This window comes from Portunus trituberculatus, chromosome 50, assembly GCF_017591435.1.
Source record: "Portunus trituberculatus isolate SZX2019 chromosome 50, ASM1759143v1, whole genome shotgun sequence".
NCBI classification, from domain to species: domain Eukaryota; kingdom Metazoa; phylum Arthropoda; class Malacostraca; order Decapoda; family Portunidae; genus Portunus; species Portunus trituberculatus.
In genome coordinates this window covers 17,093,486-17,112,951 of record NC_059304.1, presented here as the reverse complement: position 1 = coordinate 17,112,951, position 19,466 = coordinate 17,093,486, and the positions used below count along the sequence as shown (strand labels likewise).

General features: G+C 44.6%; 1 protein-coding gene and 1 non-coding gene across 2 annotated transcripts in view; one reads left to right on the top strand and one right to left on the bottom strand.

The window, feature by feature from the left end:
• Positions 1–10,651: 10,651 nt before the first annotated feature.
• Positions 10,652–10,725, bottom strand: Trnag-ccc. The gene has a single exon. It is a non-coding gene; the product is annotated as a tRNA-Gly (tRNA).
• A 1,485-nt stretch (positions 10,726–12,210) lies between these two features.
• Positions 12,211–19,466, top strand: part of LOC123499579 (FERM domain-containing protein 8-like) — a 25,634-nt gene continuing 18,378 nt past the window's right edge. The window contains 3 exon segments of the mRNA XM_045247734.1: positions 12,211–13,914; positions 16,104–16,279; positions 18,960–18,968. Of these exon segments, the coding sequence (XP_045103669.1) occupies positions 13,681–13,914; positions 16,104–16,279; positions 18,960–18,968 (419 nt within the window). The 5' untranslated portion in view covers positions 12,211–13,680.

Here is a 19,466-nt window from a genome sequence, read left to right as displayed (position 1 = left end):
GAAGGAAAGATATCCTGATGACGAGTCTGAGGACGTGTGATGGCCCACACAGCCAAGTATAAGGTAAGACAAACAGCGAACGTTTTATACCACTCTGTTCGTCATGTTTTTCTGCCCTTTTTCCACCGTCTGGAGGCCACGCAGTAACAGTGTTGTGGTTTGCTTTGACGCAGCCTTCCGTCTTGGGTTTCAGGGGCTCTGAGTGCCAGTCCTGGCCTGGCGGGCTCGTCCAGGGGCGAGGCTCGTCCAGTGTTAGGCAGCGGCGCCAGCTGGGCCAAGTGACATTTTGGTCTGTAAAGTTTTTGTTGTGTTGTGACCAGGTGTGAGGGAGGCTGGCCGCCCGTGGCCCTCACAGCCCAGGCCGCGGCCGCCGCTCGGCACCGCCTTGTTGTGGTGGGGTGGCAGAGGTAAGGACAGGCTGTGAGAGGCGAAACAAAATGTGTGGGTTCTGTGTTGACAAGACAAAGATGGCAGGGCGGGTGCAGATGTAGAGTGCCAGGCTTGTGTCAAGGCGAGCTGAGAAACTGTCATGGTAGTTACTGGAGATGGCGTGTGTATGGTTACTGTAATGGTGGTGGCGATATAATGTGTGTGTGTGTGTGTGTGTTTCAATAAGGGTGCATTCCTAGCCACACAAGAATGTTTGGCACTATAGATCATCAATGGTCAGTGCTCCAGGAAGGGTGGTGTGTGGTAGAGGATCGGAGGGCAGGAATGCACCCTTGGATAAGAGGCAGGGATGGGAGAGGGTGACAGTTGGAGCGATTATAATGTTTACCAGGAGAGAGAGAGAGAGAGAGAGAGAGAGATGGTGATAAATTGTGTGCACCTTTTTTTTCACAATATATTCACACTTTTGCCTAATTTAGTTTTAGATTCACAAATGATCGAGTGTCCTACGCCCTCCACTTAAGCCTCCAACCCATTCCAAATTGCCAATACTGCTAAACTCCTTGTCATCAATGAGTCACGTTTTGTCTCTTATCGAATACTCGCCCACTCCTTCCTTGTCTTGCCATCACCTCTTCTCCACAGATCCTGGCTCGCTGTTAGATCGTTGTGTCGTCCATTCTATTTACCGTGTTCGTCCAACCCAGTGACCTCATTAATTTGTTCTTTTTTCTATTAGCGTCTTTTTATTGTAGTGATTCGGAAATCTCTCTCTCTCTCTCTCTCTCTCTCTCTCTCTCTCTCTCTCTCTCTCTCTCTCTTCTATATTGTCTATAGTATTGCCAAGACGTTACGCTTACTGTGTGTGTGTGTGTGTGTGTGTGTGTGAAACAGTTAGTAGTAAACAGCATTTGAGACAAGCTCGTGGTGTCCTATCTCCATATTTCTATTTATCTTACTCAGCTGCAAAGACTCACAAGCCCTTTGCTGCTAAACTACTTTGTGTGTGTGTGTGTGTGTGTGTGTGTGTCCTTCCATTCCCAAGATAAACGTCCGCGGAATAGACAGCTAGATAGAAAAACAGATCGATAGACACTGATATTCAATTGTTTTCAATGTGGATGTCATTTAGATGATTTGTTTGTATAGATGTATGTACGTAACTTTTGCATGCATGTAGTAGCCGTGTTTGTGTTTACTTGCCTAGTGCACTGTTGCTGTATCTCTTACGGAACTACGTATAGAGAGCTGCTGGAAACATGTGCGGCTATGAATGCGTGAGTGTGGCGTTAGTGTTGGGTAGAATAGCGTATATTTCGCTGTGGTGTTTCTATGTTAATGAGGAAGCAAGAAAGTGACGCGTGTGAAGGTGTGTTGCGTCATAGCTCAGGGAAGCTTAGATTGTGTTACCTAAATGCCGGGAATGCGAGACTGGTGGTGTGTTAGCGGTGTTGGGGAGGAGCGTCACAGTGGGGGAGGAGAGGGGCTAGTCGTTAAAGGTTTTTATTTTTGTTGAAATGTTTGAGAAGGGAAAGATGGGTGGGAGTAGAGAGAGAGAGGAAGTGGGAGGAGAGGGGTCGGCTCTCCCAGCATTGTTGAGCTGCCTGACTTGTAAATAATTAATCGTCACGTCGTGGAGGCGGCGCTGTGGGGGTCACACCAATACTGGTCATGGCACCTGTCAAAAGCTTAATGCAGCCGCCATCACCCAGGCGACGCCAATTAAATTTCATGCGTGTTACAGAGAGAGAGAGAGAGAGAGAGAGAGAGCTAGGTGACATGTTGATTAAACTTTTAGTGAAATACAGCCCAACTGATCTCACGATTGGTACGTGATGTTGCCAGACTGGCGAGTGGCTCCACCGCGGGGACTGGAGCGCTGATCAGCCTGTCTGAATTACCTGAGGGTCTTGCATTGTCACGCTGAATCTTGTGCGATTGCATTGTCAGACCTGTTAGCAGAGAGAGAGAGAGAGAGAGAGAGAGAGAGAGAGATATGCATTCGAGATGTATCCGGGCCATCAGTTTTGGGTAGCCGTGAGGTGCATGGGATATATATAGTGCCCGTGACCTCTGCGCTGTTCCGGCTGTTGAATATTTCGGCAGCTGCGAGCGCCCTGACTCAGGGCGAACCTCACGTCAAGAGGAACAAAACAAATGCACGCCACTGTGTTGTGCCTTCCTGGTATTTGTGACGAACAAACGCTACCGGGAATTTATAATCGTTGCCATGCCGGTCGCTGATTTTAATTTCAGTTGACGGGTTGTTTTCGTCGTAATTGAAGATAGTTTGTGAACTGAAATAACCCCAGTGCGCGGCGTGCCGCGTTCAGTGTGGAAGCAATATTCGACCAGGGCTCGTGTGATTGGTGGCCGCTTTAGGAGAGCCGCTGTTGACTTCGGCCCCGCCAAATTACCTGCACCGCATGGCACTTTGTTTGTGTATGTGTGTATTATGTTCCTCCGCGCCAAGCAGGCGTGCACAGTTGGACGCGAGGCATTCACCACCCTGCCGACCACTCCCTCATTGCTGAGGATCCTGATCAACACTGCTGCCTTCTGGACGGAGGCTGATTTCCTCTTCAATTATTGATTCATCACATATAGTAAATCAAACATATATCTAGTCCTACTTAATTTTATTATCTAAATTGAAAAGGGTAACTTGAAGGAATTCTGACAAATGTCGCTCAGAACTGAAAAAAAAAAACTGAAAAAATACCAATTTAGCTCGTGACGCGCCGTGTCATTCACCTTTTAAAACAATCCGCTCGCGATGACGCGAGAGGAAAAGCAAGCAAAACTAGCGATCATGAAGGGGAGGTGGTGAGGCGCCCTTAGTGATCATGACAGCAGAGGCAGGTGGCAGCAAGCAAAATAAAGAATGCTGCTGACTATGACGAACTGAAAGTTGCAGAAGGAGAATGGACGAGCCTCCGTCACGGGAGAGGGGCGTGCCAATGGGGGAGGACCTGTGTGGGCACTACCACCACCAGGGAGGCGGCCAGGAATGACTGATTGAAACTTTTGACGCCGTGATAATGAGGTCATGGCGCAGCACGAAAAAAGAGACTCAATATTCTAAAAAAAATATGTATATATATAATAAATAGATAAATGAAAATGACAGAAAACGACATCAACGACAGCTATGGAATATTACAACATGAAATTGTAACGGTGTCACATAGTAATGGACTCATAATTAATTTTCTAATTATTAATGTATGTGTAGTAAGTATGCATGCATGTATAAGTATAGGTAATGTGAGTGGCACTAAGACAAAGAACTGGCGGGGCTGACATGATCACGCCACCCTGCCTCACTCGCGTCTATAACCTATATATTGCCATCGATAAATAAACGATCACATCTACATTATACCATTTAAGTGATTTACATGTTTATTCTTTATGTGATGTATTTCAGCATGTACTATTCTTAGTCATAAGTAACTTTTCAATTGCCCAATTCATGAAATTAGAGAACTATAATCGTCAATATATTCACGTACAGTGATTGTGGTAAACCCGCTCATATTTCTGCTGTCAGCACTTTTCAAGGCACCAAGCGTCCCTCGAGGCGGCTCCATCAGTCTATTGCCGGGGTGTAACGCGTTATCACGAAGGACACACGCTGTTCCGTACACGCCACACCCTTCTTCCAGAAGTATTTGATAAGTATTTAATCTTTATATATATATATATATATATATATATATATATATATATATATATATATATATATATATATATATATATATATATATATATATATATATATATATATATATATATATATATATATATATATATATATATATATATATTTCATATTCACCTGAAAACCACAGAAACTCATCAAATAATTCTACCTGCAACAGAAAGGAAAAGATGCATTAATAGTGTCTCGGAATAATTGACAAATCAAATCCCCGTCGGAACAAAATAGTTTAAAGAAAAAACCCGAGTACAGAAAGTTATAATAGAAATACGAGTATATGTACTGTGTTGGAAAAAAATATAAAACGAATTAATTAATTGTTCAGTTCATACTGCATAGATACAGCCAGTAACATCCGTGCAGCGGAGGCCATGCATGCCTCGTGCCCTCGAGTGACACGTGGGTAGCATTGTTCAGGTTGATTGTCCAAGAATTTAAATGAAATATCCAACTCCAGTTTCTTATTAAATCAAACCTGAGGGCAATTCAGTATAGAGGAGAGAGTTATTAAAGACGAGGGAACGCTGCTTGAAAGGTTACGTCCAGGTGACAGGTGGACAGAGGGAACTCAGGAAGTGCTCGTGATCACCGGGGCGAGGCTCTGAAGAGACAATCGCCACAGATGAGAGAAAGAATAACTGCCGCGGGAAGATGCGTGGTGTGCCTCTGAGGATCTTATTCTGAAAGACTCCAGGACACACCTTTACTACTTTCGAAAGGCTCTAGTTGAAATGTGAAGGTTAAGTATGATTTTTTTATGGTCCTAGTAGCAGATTACGATGAGTTCCACTTTATTAGTAGCAAAAACACTTAAGAGAACCCAGCTGATCATCTTTACTCCCTTTGAAAATATTCGTGGTGAGAGAGCAAGTTGTTTCAGAACACGGATAAGCCTGGTGGAGAAGACCTGTGAAAGAAACATCGATTCAATATTACAAACTTTATTGGTATGACAGGAGTGAATAAGAGAAATAATAACAACATGAACACAATGCGGGAAGTGTATATCAGTGATGAAGATTTAAAAAGAGAGAGAGAGAGAGAGAGAGAGAGAGAGAGAGAGAGAGAGAGAGAGAGAGAGAGAGAGAGAGAGAGAGAGAGAGAGAAAGGAATATTAGTCTTTCACTAGTTAATGTGGTATTCTAGTTGTGGTTGCAGTGCATTTAAACAAGGGAAACAAAAAATATTAGGAGATTTTTCTTCCCTGTTGTTATTTCCTTGATGAGTCTCCTGTTCTCGACACATCAATTTATTCTCTTTTACTGCAACGCTCGTCCTTTGTCAGCGTTCTGAGCATCGTGAAGAAAATAATAATGATAGTAAAAGTCCACATGGACACAAATATTAAAGAGACTCATACAAAAAAGTAAAAACGTTGCAGTGATTGTGGACAGCAATGAAACGAGAATTAAACTGCAGGGAGGCGTGATTGCAGTACGTTTGGGATAACCTGAAGCCACAAATACAGCAAAACTTGACAGATTCACTACCAAAGCGTCTGAGGGAATGCTTGAAAAGAAAAAAGGAAGGCCACTGAAGTTTTTTTTTTTTTTTTTGTACTGTAAGGCCTTTAGCGCCTGTAGGCACACTTGAAGAGTGTATGGGAAGCGCTGTTCAGCTTCCGCCAATTTTATTTATAGGCCCATATCACCGCCCAAGCTCATCTTGAGTGTAACCACCTAGAACCTGGGTATCATGGTGATATGTAGGTAACTTTAAACCATTCGACAAATGGCAAAGTGTTTTAAGGCTGTACGTGGTGGGATTCGAACCTACGCGTGGACGTCTGCCCGATCCCACGCTCACCACCTTATCCACTATGCCATTAATTTGATTTTTTTCGTTGTTCTTTACCGTTGAATACGTTTGTTTGAATTCTGTTGCTTATTCCTTGACTAGGACGGTATGTAGAGAAATAAAAGTGAAAGAAGTAACGTCCCTGTAGAGTCAAGATGCGTGTAAAGGAGCCCAGTAGACCAGGTGGTGAATTAAGAGATCAGCATTGCAGGGGGAGCGTGGAAGGAAGCCAGTCAGACAGATGGATTTCCCTCCTTACAATATGTGTTGTGTTGATTTGTGTGGAGAATTATTTTGCTGGCTGGTAAATGATTAAAGATGACAAGGACACTGCTCTCGCTTGTCACAACAGTTGCGAAACGCTACACTGTGGAAATCATTGCTCTGACGGTTTATTAACTACACACACACACACACACACACACACACACACACACACACACACACACACACACACACACACACACAGAATTTAAAGGGATGACATATGAGGAGAGACTAAAAGTTATGGATCTACCAACCCTGGAACAGAGAAGAGAGAGAGAAGGGATCTGATACAAGTTTATATTTTGATTAACGGAATGGATCAAGTGGATAATGAGAAACTATTCCTGAGAGAAGAATATGACATTAGAAGCACAAGATCGCATAGTAAGAAACTGAGGAAGGGAAGATGTCTGAGAGATGTTAAAAAATTTAGTTTCCCGCAAAGATGTGTTGAGACTTGGAACAGTTTGAGTGAGGAAGTGGTGTCAGCAAAGAGTGTGCATAGTTTTAAAGAAAAATTGGATAAGTGTAGATATGGAGACGGGGCCACACGAGCATAAAGCCCAGGCCCTGTAAAACTACAACTAGGTAAATACACACACACATCGCTTAGTGTAGTGGTCAGCAAGCTCGGCTCACAACTGAGAAGGCCCGGGTTCGAGTCCCAAGTGCCACGAGACAACTGGGCAAGCCTCTTAATGTGTATCCCATGTTCGTAGGCTAGCCAAGTAAATAGAAATTTTGGCCCCAGTGTCAGGTTAAATTAATTGTTCGTTGTTGTAACTCGTAGAAACATATGTGAACTTTACTGTGTGTGTGTGTGTGTGTGTGTGCACGTGTGTGTGTAATTCACCTCGGTCGTCTGCTGGTCACCCAGCCAGTCTTCCCCATTACGGAGCGAGCTCAGAGCTCATAGAGCTAACTTCGGGTAGGACTGAGACCACAACACACTCCACACACCGAGAAAGCGAGGCCACAACCCCTCGAGTTACATCCCGTACCTATTTACTGCTAGGTGAACAGGGGCTACACATTAAGAGGCTTGCCCATTTGCCTCGCCGCGCCGAGATTCGAACACGGCCCTCTCGATTGTGAGTCGAGCGTGCTAACCACTACACTGTGTGTGTGTGTGTGTGTGTGTGTGTGTGCACGTATGTGTGTGTGTGTGTTTCACTGTTTGATCTGCTGCAGTCTCTGACGAGACAGCCAGACGTTACCCTACGGAACGAGCTCAGAGCTCATTATTTCCGATCTTCGGATAGGCCTGAGACCAGGCACACACCACACACCGGGACAACAAGGTCACAACTCCTCGATTTACATCCCGTACCTACTCACTGCTAGGTGAACAGGGGCTACACGTGAAAGGAGACACACCCAAATATCTCCACCCGGCCGGGGAATCGAACCCCGGTCCTCTGGCTTGTGAAGCCAGCGCTCTAACCACTGAGGTATCGGGCGCGCGCGCGTGTGTGTGTGTGTGTGTGTGATGATAATAATAATAATAATAATGATAATAATAATAATAATAATATACAGTTTATTAATTTGGCAGTGCAACAAAAAATTTACACTGAAAATGTACAGGGGGGACATTAAAACAATGAAATACTTAACCTAACTATGTGTGTGTGTGTGTGTGTGTGTGTGTGTGTGTGTGTGTGTGTGTGTGTGTGTGTGTGTGTGTGTGTGTGTGTGTGTGTGTGTGTGTGTGTGTGTGTGTGTGTGTGTGTGTGTGTGAGAGAGAGAGAGAGAGAGAGAGAGAGAGAGAGCACAGGCCGCATGGTGCATAGCGAGGAAGGTAAATGTCAACCAGATAACACCCTACCTGCCGGCAACGCACCTGCAACGCCCTGAAGGTGGGGGTGGTGGCGGTGGCGGTGGTGGTGGTGGTGGTGGCGGTGGCGGTGATGGTGGTAGTGCAGCCGCGTGACGCCCAACAGCTCGCTAGGATTACGTGGCGTCATCGTGTTGAGAGTGAGAGTGAAATGTTTGAGAAGAAGAACAAGAGTAGGAGAAAAGCAGTGTGAAATATTCTTCTTTTGAAGCGATACATGCGACCGAAATTGAAACTAGTGCTTGTTTCCTTGTTAATATAGTAGTAGTAGTAGTAGTAGTAGTAGTAGTAGTAGTAGTAGTAGTAGTAATAGGAGTAGAAATAGTAGTAGTAGTAGTAGTAGTAGTAGTAGTAGTAGTAGTAGTAGTAGTAGTAGTAGTAGTAGTAGTAGTAGTAGTAGTAGCAGCAGCGGTAGTAGTAGTAGCAGTAGTAGTTAGAAGTAGTAGTAGTGATAGCAATCCAAGAATATTAATAATGTTAACTTTACTTAACCTGAACTCATACATGTATATAATTCTCTTCACAAAAAAAAAGAGAGGAAAATTGTGCAAAGTTCATAATGAATACAAACCAGAGTTACAGAAATACGAAATACAAAAAACATACCGATATAATGGAAATAAAACTCTACGAACTAAGGAATGTAAACAGGCAGGGATGAAGGAAGTACTCGTGCGATCTGATTAAGTCGGAAAAGGAAGGTCAGCGTGTCATGCAAACCAAAACCTGTACGCGGAACTTTTCAAGACCTCGATCCTGAACTTTGGAAATGGAAAGATAGAAAATAATGAGAAGAAATATAAAGAAATAATGTAGAGAATAAAGCATTGCAGGGGGAATGAAAAAGAAATAATAACAATGAATGGAAATGAATAAACAAATTAACTAACAATTCAAAGGAGGGAAAGATGATTTAGAAAGGAAACAATGTGTGTGTGTGTGTGTGTGTGTGTGTGTGTGTGTGTGTGTGTGTGTGTGTGTGTGTTTCACTGTTTGATCTGCTGCAGTCTCTGACGAGACAGCCAGACGTTACCCTACGGAACGAGCTCAGAGCTCATTGTTTCCGATTTTCGGATAGGCCTGAGACCAGGCACACACCACACACCGGGACAACAAGGTCACAACTCCTCGATTTACATCCCGTACCTACTCACTGCTAGTAGTAGTGATAGCAATCCAAGAATATTAATAATGTTAACTTTACTTAACCTGAACTCATACATGTATATAATTCTCTTCACAAAAAAAAAGAGAGGAAAATTGTGCAAAGTTCATAATGAATACAAACCAGAGTTACAGAAATACGAAATACAAAAAACATACCGATATAATGGAAATAAAACTCTACGAACTAAGGAATGTAAACAGGCAGGGATGAAGGAAGTACTCGTGCGATCTGATTAAGTCGGAAAAGGAAGGTCAGCGTGTCATGCAAACCAAAACCTGTACGCGGAACTTTTCAAGACCTCGATCCTGAACTTTGGAAATGGAAAGATAGAAAATAATGAGAAGAAATATAAAGAAATAATGTAGAGAATAAAGCATTGCAGGGGGAATGAAAAAGAAATAATAACAATGAATGGAAATGAATAAACAAATTAACTAACAATTCAAAGGAGGGAAAGATGATTTAGAAAGGAAACAATGTGTGTGTGTGTGTGTGTGTGTGTGTGTGTGTGTGTGTGTGTGTGTGTGTGTGTTTCACTGTTTGATCTGCTGCAGTCTCTGACGAGACAGCCAGACGTTACCCTACGGAACGAGCTCAGAGCTCATTGTTTCCGATTTTCGGATAGGCCTGAGACCAGGCACACACCACACACCGGGACAACAAGGTCACAACTCCTCGATTTACATCCCGTACCTACTCACTGCTAGTAGTAGTGATAGCAATCCAAGAATATTAATAATGTTAACTTTACTTAACCTGAACTCATACATGTATATAATTCTCTTCACAAAAAAGAGAGGAAAATTGTGCAAAGTTCATAATGAATACAAACCAGAGTTACAGAAATACGAAATACAAAAAACATACCGATATAATGGAAATAAAACTCTACGAACTAAGGAATGTAAACAGGCAGGGATGAAGGAAGTACTCGTGCGATCTGATTAAGTCGGAAAAGGAAGGTCAGCGTGTCATGCAAACCAAAACCTGTACGCGGAACTTTTCAAGACCTCGATCCTGAACTTTGGAAATGGAAAGATAGAAAATAATGAGAAGAAATATAAAGAAATAATGTAGAGAATAAAGCATTGCAGGGGGAATGAAAAAGAAATAATAACAATGAATGGAAATGAATAAACAAATTAACTAACAATTCAAAGGAGGGAAAGATGATTTAGAAAGGAAACAATGTGTGTGTGTGTGTGTGTGTGTGTGTGTGTGTGTGTGTGTGTGTGTGTGTGTGTGTGTGTTTCACTGTTTGATCTGCTGCAGTCTCTGACGAGACAGCCAGACGTTACCCTACGGAACGAGCTCAGAGCTCATTGTTTCCGATTTTCGGATAGGCCTGAGACCAGGCACACACCACACACCGGGACAACAAGGTCACAACTCCTCGATTTACATCCCGTACCTACTCACTGCTAGGTGAACAGGGGCTACACGTGAAAGGAGACACACCCAAATATCTCCACCCGGCCGGGGAATCGAATCCCGGTCCTCTGGCTTGGGAAGCCAGCGCTCTAACCACTGAGCTACCGGGCGTGTGTGTGTGTGTGTGTGTGTGTGTGTGTGTGTGTGTGTGTGTGTGTGTGTGTGTGTGTGCGTGCGTGTGTGTTGTATTTGTATAAAATAATTTTTTCTATCACGGATGCAGAGAGAGAGAGAGAGAGAGAGAGAGAGAGAATCACAACTTGACATGCACGTCACAAACTTTGAATTCTGAGCTGTCCGTCAAGGTTCTCTCTCTCTCTCTCTCTCTCTCTCTCTCTCTCCTGTGATAAAGCAGCACCACAACAGATCGTCCCCGCCCTTACCACTTCCGGACCCCTGCTTGTCACGCCCTACCCTCATCCTGCCCCTTCGCGCCCCACCCTTCCACGCCCCGCCCGGCCCCACCCCACCGCAGCTGGCCATGCTTACCTCAACACGTGTTTTTTCATTCCACGCACACACACACACACACACACACACACACACACACACACACACACACACACACACACACACACACACACACACACACACACACACACACACACACTCTCTCTCTCTCTCTCTCTCTCTCTCTCTCTCTCTCTCTTACTGTAGTTAGTGTTACATTTTCCTGAGGGTAAACAAAAAATATGGTGCTGCTGTTTGTCCTTCCTTTGTGTTCCTTCGTGTTGCGTCACCTTGTTGTCTGTCAGGCTGGAGTGTCAAGACCAACAGTGATCCGTGAGTTTATGAGCTCCACACGACACGCCGCGACACCTTTCTTGTAAAATAGCAACACGAAGCTATAAGGGAAGAAAGAGACTAAAGAAACAACGATATTATTATGACTAAAATTAATGATCACTTAAGAAAGAAAGGTCAGAAGAGAAACAGTAAAAAAGGTCACGTTTCTTCAGATCAACACACGAAACTGCTAATTCAAATTGTTATCCGCTAAATGTTTTTTTTTTTTTTTTTCATCACTTGGGAGAAAAAATGATGTCATCGTAAAATATTCTTCTTGAAAACTCTGATCGTAATTTGACAGTGTTCATATCACTTCAGATCAACACACGAATGCATTTAGTTTTTAAGATTAACGGCTCTGTTATCTCGTAAAATTCTCGTCCACTTAATAAAAACACATCACTGCAACCTCTTTTTTTGAACCCCACATCGTAAAGTTACACTAAGTTTTCATCAGGTTCCTTCAGATCAAAACACGAAGCTACTAAGTAAAATAAGAAGAACGACAATGTTATCCTCTAAAAAGCCTCATCCACTTCATAAAAACGCGTCACTGGAACCTCTTCTGCTTAGCGTTTGATCGTAAAGTGACGCAAGATATCGAGCACGTCCTTGACTCTCCCCGCTGAAAGAATGACGCGGTGCCCAAATCCCAAAATTGAGACTACATTGGTATTATTTTATGCATCGCTGACGTAGAATGGACACGGTCTTCCTATTGGTCCTTGCTGGCCTGCGGGGGTCATGACGTCACGAGCCTGGTGTGTGTATGTGTGTGTGTCTGTGTGTGTTACTAAACCCGATGTAACTAAAGCCAGTGGTGGTTCATCTGCAGTGGGGGATGGAGCGTCGTGCTGCTGTGAGGTGGCGTGTGGCCAGTGCCGCGTCCTGCTACATAGAAGCAAAGTGCTCCTGCGAATCATTAAGAAATATCTGGTCTTACTTGGTTTCCAGGCGGAGGAAAATCAGGCATAATTATGTATTCTCTAGTTCCCGTCAGTGTAGGACAGTGTGGTCTGACATTATGGTGATGCGTTGAGTGGCTATCATACGTGGTGTGATTTTGTGTGATATGAAAAGAGGCAGCTGATCTGCTCCTTTCTCCCCTCTCGTGTATGCGTATGAGCGTGTCAATGTTTATATTACTCAGTTAACCAGCAGCGCGCCATGGTGCAAACACTTGTGCTTGTGTAGTGGTTATCAATTTTATGAAGCAAGACATGACTCGCTTCTGACAGTGTCAGCGTGAGAGGTGGTGGCGGGAATAGTACAGGAAGGAAAAACATGTTTTTTTTTTTTTTTCTTTTTTTTATCACAGACCGGAGTCAGGGCAGCAGCTCGGCGTGAGAGTGAGGTGATACAAATAGTCGCACAGTATAGATATCTATATTGTGTACAGTAGCGTCGGAGCAGCGGCAGGGACGCGTTCACCTGCGTGGCGCAGCGCCGATCAAACAGCGGCGTGCCATGACCTCGGTGCATGGTGTTCATTTATTCATACGCAGCTGAGTTCTCTCCGAGTTGGCAACAGCAAAGGCCGCATGTTACCAACTAGTAAAATGTCGAAAGGATGAGTTAAAGTAGAGGGAGATAATCGAGAGTGTGTCGTGCAGGGAAGGGAAAGGCGCGGGCCAGGGCACCTAGTGGCCCATGGATGCTGAAGCACTGAGCGGCGAGAGGCGCTTGAACATTACTTGAAAGCATCGCGTGCCTAAGAGAGGGGAGAGGAGTAGCGGCAGGTGATGGGAGGTGGAGGTGGAGGTGAACTGCCACACAGTGAAGGCGTGGAAGAAAGAGGGAGAGTGGAGCACGCTAGATAATTTCATTGCATTTGCTTGGTCTGGAGTGAAACAACTCGCATGAGCGGGGTGTGAGCGAGGCACGGGGACGCTTCGAGCACGGCAGCTCAGGGCCGCGCCTAGTGTGACAGGGGCTTGGTGGCCACACGAGGGGCGAGGGGAATGTCACAGTGTAGCACGTGATGCGCGGTGCACGCCGTTAGTGTTGTGGTGCTGTGCTTCCACCCACCAGCGCTCCTCTCTCACACGCCTCAACGGACTGCAGTAAAGCACCCTTCAAACGTTTCACGTGCACCTGATAAGAGCGGCTGTTGTTTTCGTGTTCTTTGCAGTGGCAGTATATGTGTTATTGAGTTCATTAGCGCTGACATTTACTTTTGTGTAGCCCATGAGACGCTTGAATTATTAAGCTGACATTAGGTGAGACACGGCAGGTGTGCCTGATCGTCGCAGTCTAACAAAGCCTACCAGTGACTCAATGCACGCCTCGAGTGTTATGCGTGAACCCGCGATGGACGCTGACGACGCCAGCATGAACGACTCCCTCCCCGGCAGTGGCCTGGGGCGGATCAGCAGGCGCAGCAGCCAGTGCAGCAGGATGAGTAGGCGTGCCAGTAGTGCCAGTAACAGCAGCAGCAACATCAACATAGACGACCTGTCGCTGCTGTCCGAGTCCTTCCCGGCGCGGCTGTGGCAGCGCTGGACTGGCCTCGTAGGTGTCTCTCCTTAACCTTTCCTCACTATCTCTTATGTTTGACCTCTCCTCAGATTAGCCTCATCTTCTAAATTACTCCTGCCTCAAGTTCCCTTCTCATCTTCCTTTCGTATACTACTGATCCTCCTTCTTCTCTTCCTCCTCCTCCATAACTCCCACCCTTTACATTCCCTGATAGTACTTGTGCTCAGTCTCCTTTCGGCTTCCCTTAATCATGACTATAAACACACTGTTCATCTCGCCGCGGGGAGATGGTGCTTCCTTTCCATGGCAGTGGCGCTAGTCCCCTAACGCTTGTGTTCGGCTGAATATCAACCTGGGACAGATGTTTTTTTGGGGCGTGGTAGATGGGGAAGTGTACGGGATTTATTTTTATTCTAGTCGTAGTAACTTGTGGTGGAAAAAGTGAGGTGGAGTTGTTTGTAGGACCGAGGGATTCACCATCAGCTGGGTGGGATGAGGATATGTTTTCAAGACTGATGGTTGAAGAAAACTATATATGTAAATGGTTGGCTGTAAAAGTGGGTGGCTGATTGGATGACTGGCTGTTGAGATTGGATGAAAGATTGGGTTACCTTGTCTGTGAAATGGCTGGTTGACTGACTCGACTAGCTGGCTGTTGGCTTGTTGTACGTACGCTTTGTTAGACTCAGAGTGGATGGTTGGCTGACAGGTGGATGTAATGACTATGCAGGTGGTTAATGTGGCTGAAAGCTGTAGTTGCTGGATGAGTGAGTGGCTGCATATATGACAGCCTCGCTATATAGTACATGAGTGGTGAACTGAGAGCTTGGTCGAGTGGATATTAGGTTGCTAAAATGATATGCAGACTGGTCGACTAAGTAGCTGAAAGTTGGATTTTTAGCTTGATGTGTGACAGATGAGCTTGACGGATGAGAGAAGTGCTGAGTGGGTGGTTGGGTGGCTTGCAGGTTCACAGGTTCGCTCGACCACTACCTTGTTACATAAAACATAAAGGGGACGAACAAACAGCAGCACACCAGTTGACCCTCATGCTGTGTTTGAACCCAAGCCTGCAGAAGAACAGAGGCTTGACTTGACTTGTGGCCTCGTGAGTAAGTGTGCCGCGGATGAGTGGTCGGGAAGCGGTGGTCGATGAAGCGGCGATGAGTTAGTTGCCCATTGGCGAGCGAGCGAGGGAGGCGGGGGAGCAACAGAGGGAGGGAGCGCGGGAGGACTGACACCAAGGTAGGGAGGGAGGCAGGCGGCAGGAGGGAGGGGATGAGCAGCAATGCGTGAAGAATAATAAACAATGCAGCGACAAGTGACCATTTTCTGGCAATAAAATAACAGTAACAGCAACAATAGCAACAGTCGGTTACAGAGCCGCCTCCACCACCACCACTACCACCAGTAACAATACATCACCACCGCTTTTGTGTGTGTGTGTGTGTGTGTGTGTGTCCAATCATCTCCCTACCTATGCCCCTGTCATATCTCCCTGCCTATACGCCTCTCTATCATCTGTTTGCCCATCTATCTATCTGTCAATCTATCTGTCTGTCTGTCTACACGTAAAAACAGTGGAGGACAGAGCGACTTGTCCTTCTCTGCCGGAGTGGACGACGTGGGAATACTGATGTGCGCGGGGGGGTGGGTGAGTTGGGAGGGGAGCTGGGGGTAGGACGGGGAAAGGAGAGTAGAGACATAGGGAAGGGAGGGGGGAGAGTACGGAAGTTGGGAGAGGGTGGGGAGTTGGGGTGAGGATGGTCATGAAGGGTTGGATGGGGGTTCTTGCCTGCCTCGTCTCCCCCTCCCCTCCCCACCACTGCCTTCTCACCTCTCCACTTCACACCCATTTCGTTAATTTTTCATGCGTAATTGGTTCTCCAGTAAATGCTATTATATATTATACTATATATAATAGTTATACCACATGACAGAACTCTTGCATTAAATAAACTGCTCGTGTGTGTGTGTGTGTGTGTGTGTGTGTGTGTGTGTGTGTGTGTGTGTGTGGGTAGGTAGGTAGGTATAGGTATGTGTATAAACGTGTATTGACCTGCCTAGTTATATTAACCTAGCCATAGCAGCATACAGGGCCTGAGCTACATCGTGTTGTCCTGTGTTCGTGTCTTTACGCAGCCTGTTCTTCAATGTACGAGAGAAAGAGAGCAAGAGATACACTACTAACACCCTTCCCTCCTCTCCCTTCCTCCACACAGCCGATGCCTCTGGGAAAAATGTCGGAATACGGCTTCGAAGAGGACGACAGCGGGGGGCTCGGCGGCCACCAGGCGGACGCTGGCCAGAACTATATCACCGTGATCCCCGTGGAGTACCCGACCAGGAGACCCTACGGGGACTACGATGCCTTCCCTCGCTCCGCCACCATCGCCAGGTAAGGCAGAAAGGACAGTGGGAGGGGTGTGCGACAGGTGAGGCGTGGAGAGAGACAGAGACAGGCAGAAAGGGAGAGGGGACGAAGGTATAGGACGAATAGTGATAAATAGGTGAGGTGTGGATAGGAAAAAAACACAGGGTAAAGAGAAAGTTATTGGATCTCAGGTAATGGTTATGAATAGATGAAATATACACACAGAGAAGAAAAAAAAATGTTAAAAGGATGAATAAATGGGTTGAGAAAAGACAAGGAGATAGGAAAAAGGACATAGATAAGAGTCGAATGGTGAGTGATAGGTAAAAGAATAGACAGAAGGAGAGAATGGATAAAGATACGTGATTTCAGAGTGGTGAAGAATACAGAGGTACAAAGACAGAGAGGCACAAATAAAAGGGCGTTTAGGACTGTGGAGAGATATGACTTAAACGGATAAAGACAGACAGGAAAAGAGTGAAGATAAAGAGACCGAGACAGGAAACTCTAAGAAGAAATTAGGGACCAATGACCAAGACGGGAGACAGAGAAGAAATGAAGACTTGGTAGGGTAAGAGATAGAAACACGTGAAGGAAAACGAGAGACTGAGACAAGGATGGTAAAGGAAGAAGACCAACTAGTGATATGAAGGTAGAAAAGCAGGAAACACTGGAATGAATGTCGGGAACAGGAAGAGAGGAACATTAAGAGCAAAACTAAGGCAGGTGAGTGGCGGGAAAAAAGGAAGAGGAAGCCGACAGAGAAAGAGAGGTGGATGCCTGGCAGGAAATGGAGTAAGGACGGCAGGAAGAGAGCAGAGTGGGGAGTAGGGAGACGGACAGAAGATGGACAGGTGTAAAGGAGGGAGAAAAATAATGAGGCTACGTAGATTCAACAAGCAAGGGGAGAGAGACAGGTGAGGGAGTGAAAATAGTCTTGCTGACCACTTACCTCCGGAGATGTGACGAGGAAGAGCAAGATGAAAGAGGATGCGTAAAATAAGAAAGGAAAAAAAAACAACACGGAAGTAGAAAGAGGGGGGAAAAAAAGAACAGAAAGGTACTAGGTAATAGATTTGACAGAGGAAAATGAAAGGAAATATAAAGATGACAGAGAAAGAAATAAAGAAGAAATATACTGAAAAGCTCCTCCATGAATTTTGAAGGAACAAATGCGGTAGTTTAGAAAAATGTGAAATTCGTTAATGATTTAGAAAAGGACATAGGAAGAAAACGAACAGACGGACGGACGGGCTGACAAGTACGTACATACACTGGTTGACAGGTTGGTACTGACAAAATCTGAGGATACAAATGCAATAAGAAATTTAAAATGGTTTCATAAAATTATATAGAAAGGAAACAAACAGAATGACAGGCAGGTGGACAGAAAGTTACAGGGACAAGTAGATTAGGTGAAGTTAAGTTAGGTTAGGTTAGGTTAGATGAGGTTGGGTTAGGTTAAGTTAGGTTAGGTTTGGTTAAGTTAGGTTGGGTTAGATTAGTTTAGGTTAGGTTAGGTTAGATGGAGTTAGGTTAGGTTAGGTTAGGTTAGGTTAGAACATAGACAGTCAGAAAGTCAGTCAGGAGGTGCCATCTAGTGCTAAGAATATCGATAAGAACATCATCATCAACAACAGCAACAGCAACAACAACAACAGCAGCAACTACAGCAGCTATAGCAACATGGAACTTCAAACAACTTATCTTCTCCAACTTTACTTCCTCTTCCTTCCTCTTCCTTCCTTCGTCTTCCTCTTTCTTCAAAATTTTTGCCTCCTCTTCATTTTCTTTCTTTTGCTTCATCAGCTTCCTTCCTTCCATCCCCTTCGTCTTCCTCCCTTCCTCCTCTTTTTTTCTGTTCTTCTTCTTTTCTTCTCGTTCTCTTTCTTGTTCTTCTTTTCTTATGTTCTTCTTGTGTCTATTCTTGCTTTACTAGATTCTTCTTCCTCCTCCTCCTCCTCCTCCTTTTCCACTTCATCCCTCTGTTCCTCCTTCATATATCCTGCTTTTCTTTGCCTCCTCTTTATCCTCCTCTTCCTCCTCCTCTTACTCCTCCTACTCCTACTATTCCTCCTCCTCCTCCTCCTCCTCCTCCTCCTCCTCCTCGCCACTGACACCTGGACGCCGCCCACCACCTGATCAGCTTCACCTGTCGTAGTATTGGTCGCAGTAGAAGCTTCATCCCAATACTTTTTGCGTACCGAGTGTTCAGTAATGGTTGCTTCACTTTTTTACATCAGCTACTACTACTACTACTACTACTACTATTATTATTATTATTATTATTATTATTATTATTATTATTATTACGACTGTCTCTCTTTATGATACTCCCGCCGGTAGATTTTGTAGCTAAAACCTGTACATTTATTTATTTATTTATTTATTTATTATCATTATTGCTATTATTATTATTATTACTATTATTATTATTATTATTATTATTATTATTATTATTATTATCCCTTAATTTTATATACATATACATATACATTTTTTTTTTTTGACCCTATATTCCTCCTTTTTCTGGTGCTTTGAATATATTTGCTGATATTTTTCTCTTGTGTACGTATTTGTGTGTGTGTGTGTGCGTGTCATTTTTGGCTCTTTTTGTATTATTATTATTATTATTCTCTTGTCTGGCTCCACATTTACTCTAGTTTTTATCAAATGACCATCGCTTCGCTCGCTGCTCACTCAGGACTCGCAGGAGAGAGAGAGAGAGAGAGAGAGAGAGAGAGAGAGAGAGAGAGAGAGAGGGTGTCTGGTATATGTGTGTCCTTCCGAGTGTGTATGGTGCAGTACGAGATGTTGAGTAAATGTTTGCGTGTCAGAGAGAGAGAGAGAGAGAGAGAGAGAGAGAGAGAGAGAGAGAGAGAGATTATAATGACTGATGAATGGATAAGAAATGCTTGGCTTGCTAAGTGTGCTGTGCGTCTAACAATAGCATACCAGACTTGAGTAGAACAGAGCTGCCCGTAGAAAAATTGCCGGCAAGTTAGAAGCAGTCCAGCCAAACCAGCCAGCTAATCCTGCCAGCTCGCCTTTCGCTAGTTGTCCCTCTTATACTGGCAGTGGCAATGCAGCTTCCCCCTCTTGCCCTCCCTCGTACTACTTGTCCCAGTTCCTTGAGTGCAGTGCGTAGTGGCAAATTAAGTTTCTCCTTCCCAAACTCAGTATTCTTAAACGTTTTGGTCTCTCAGGCTAC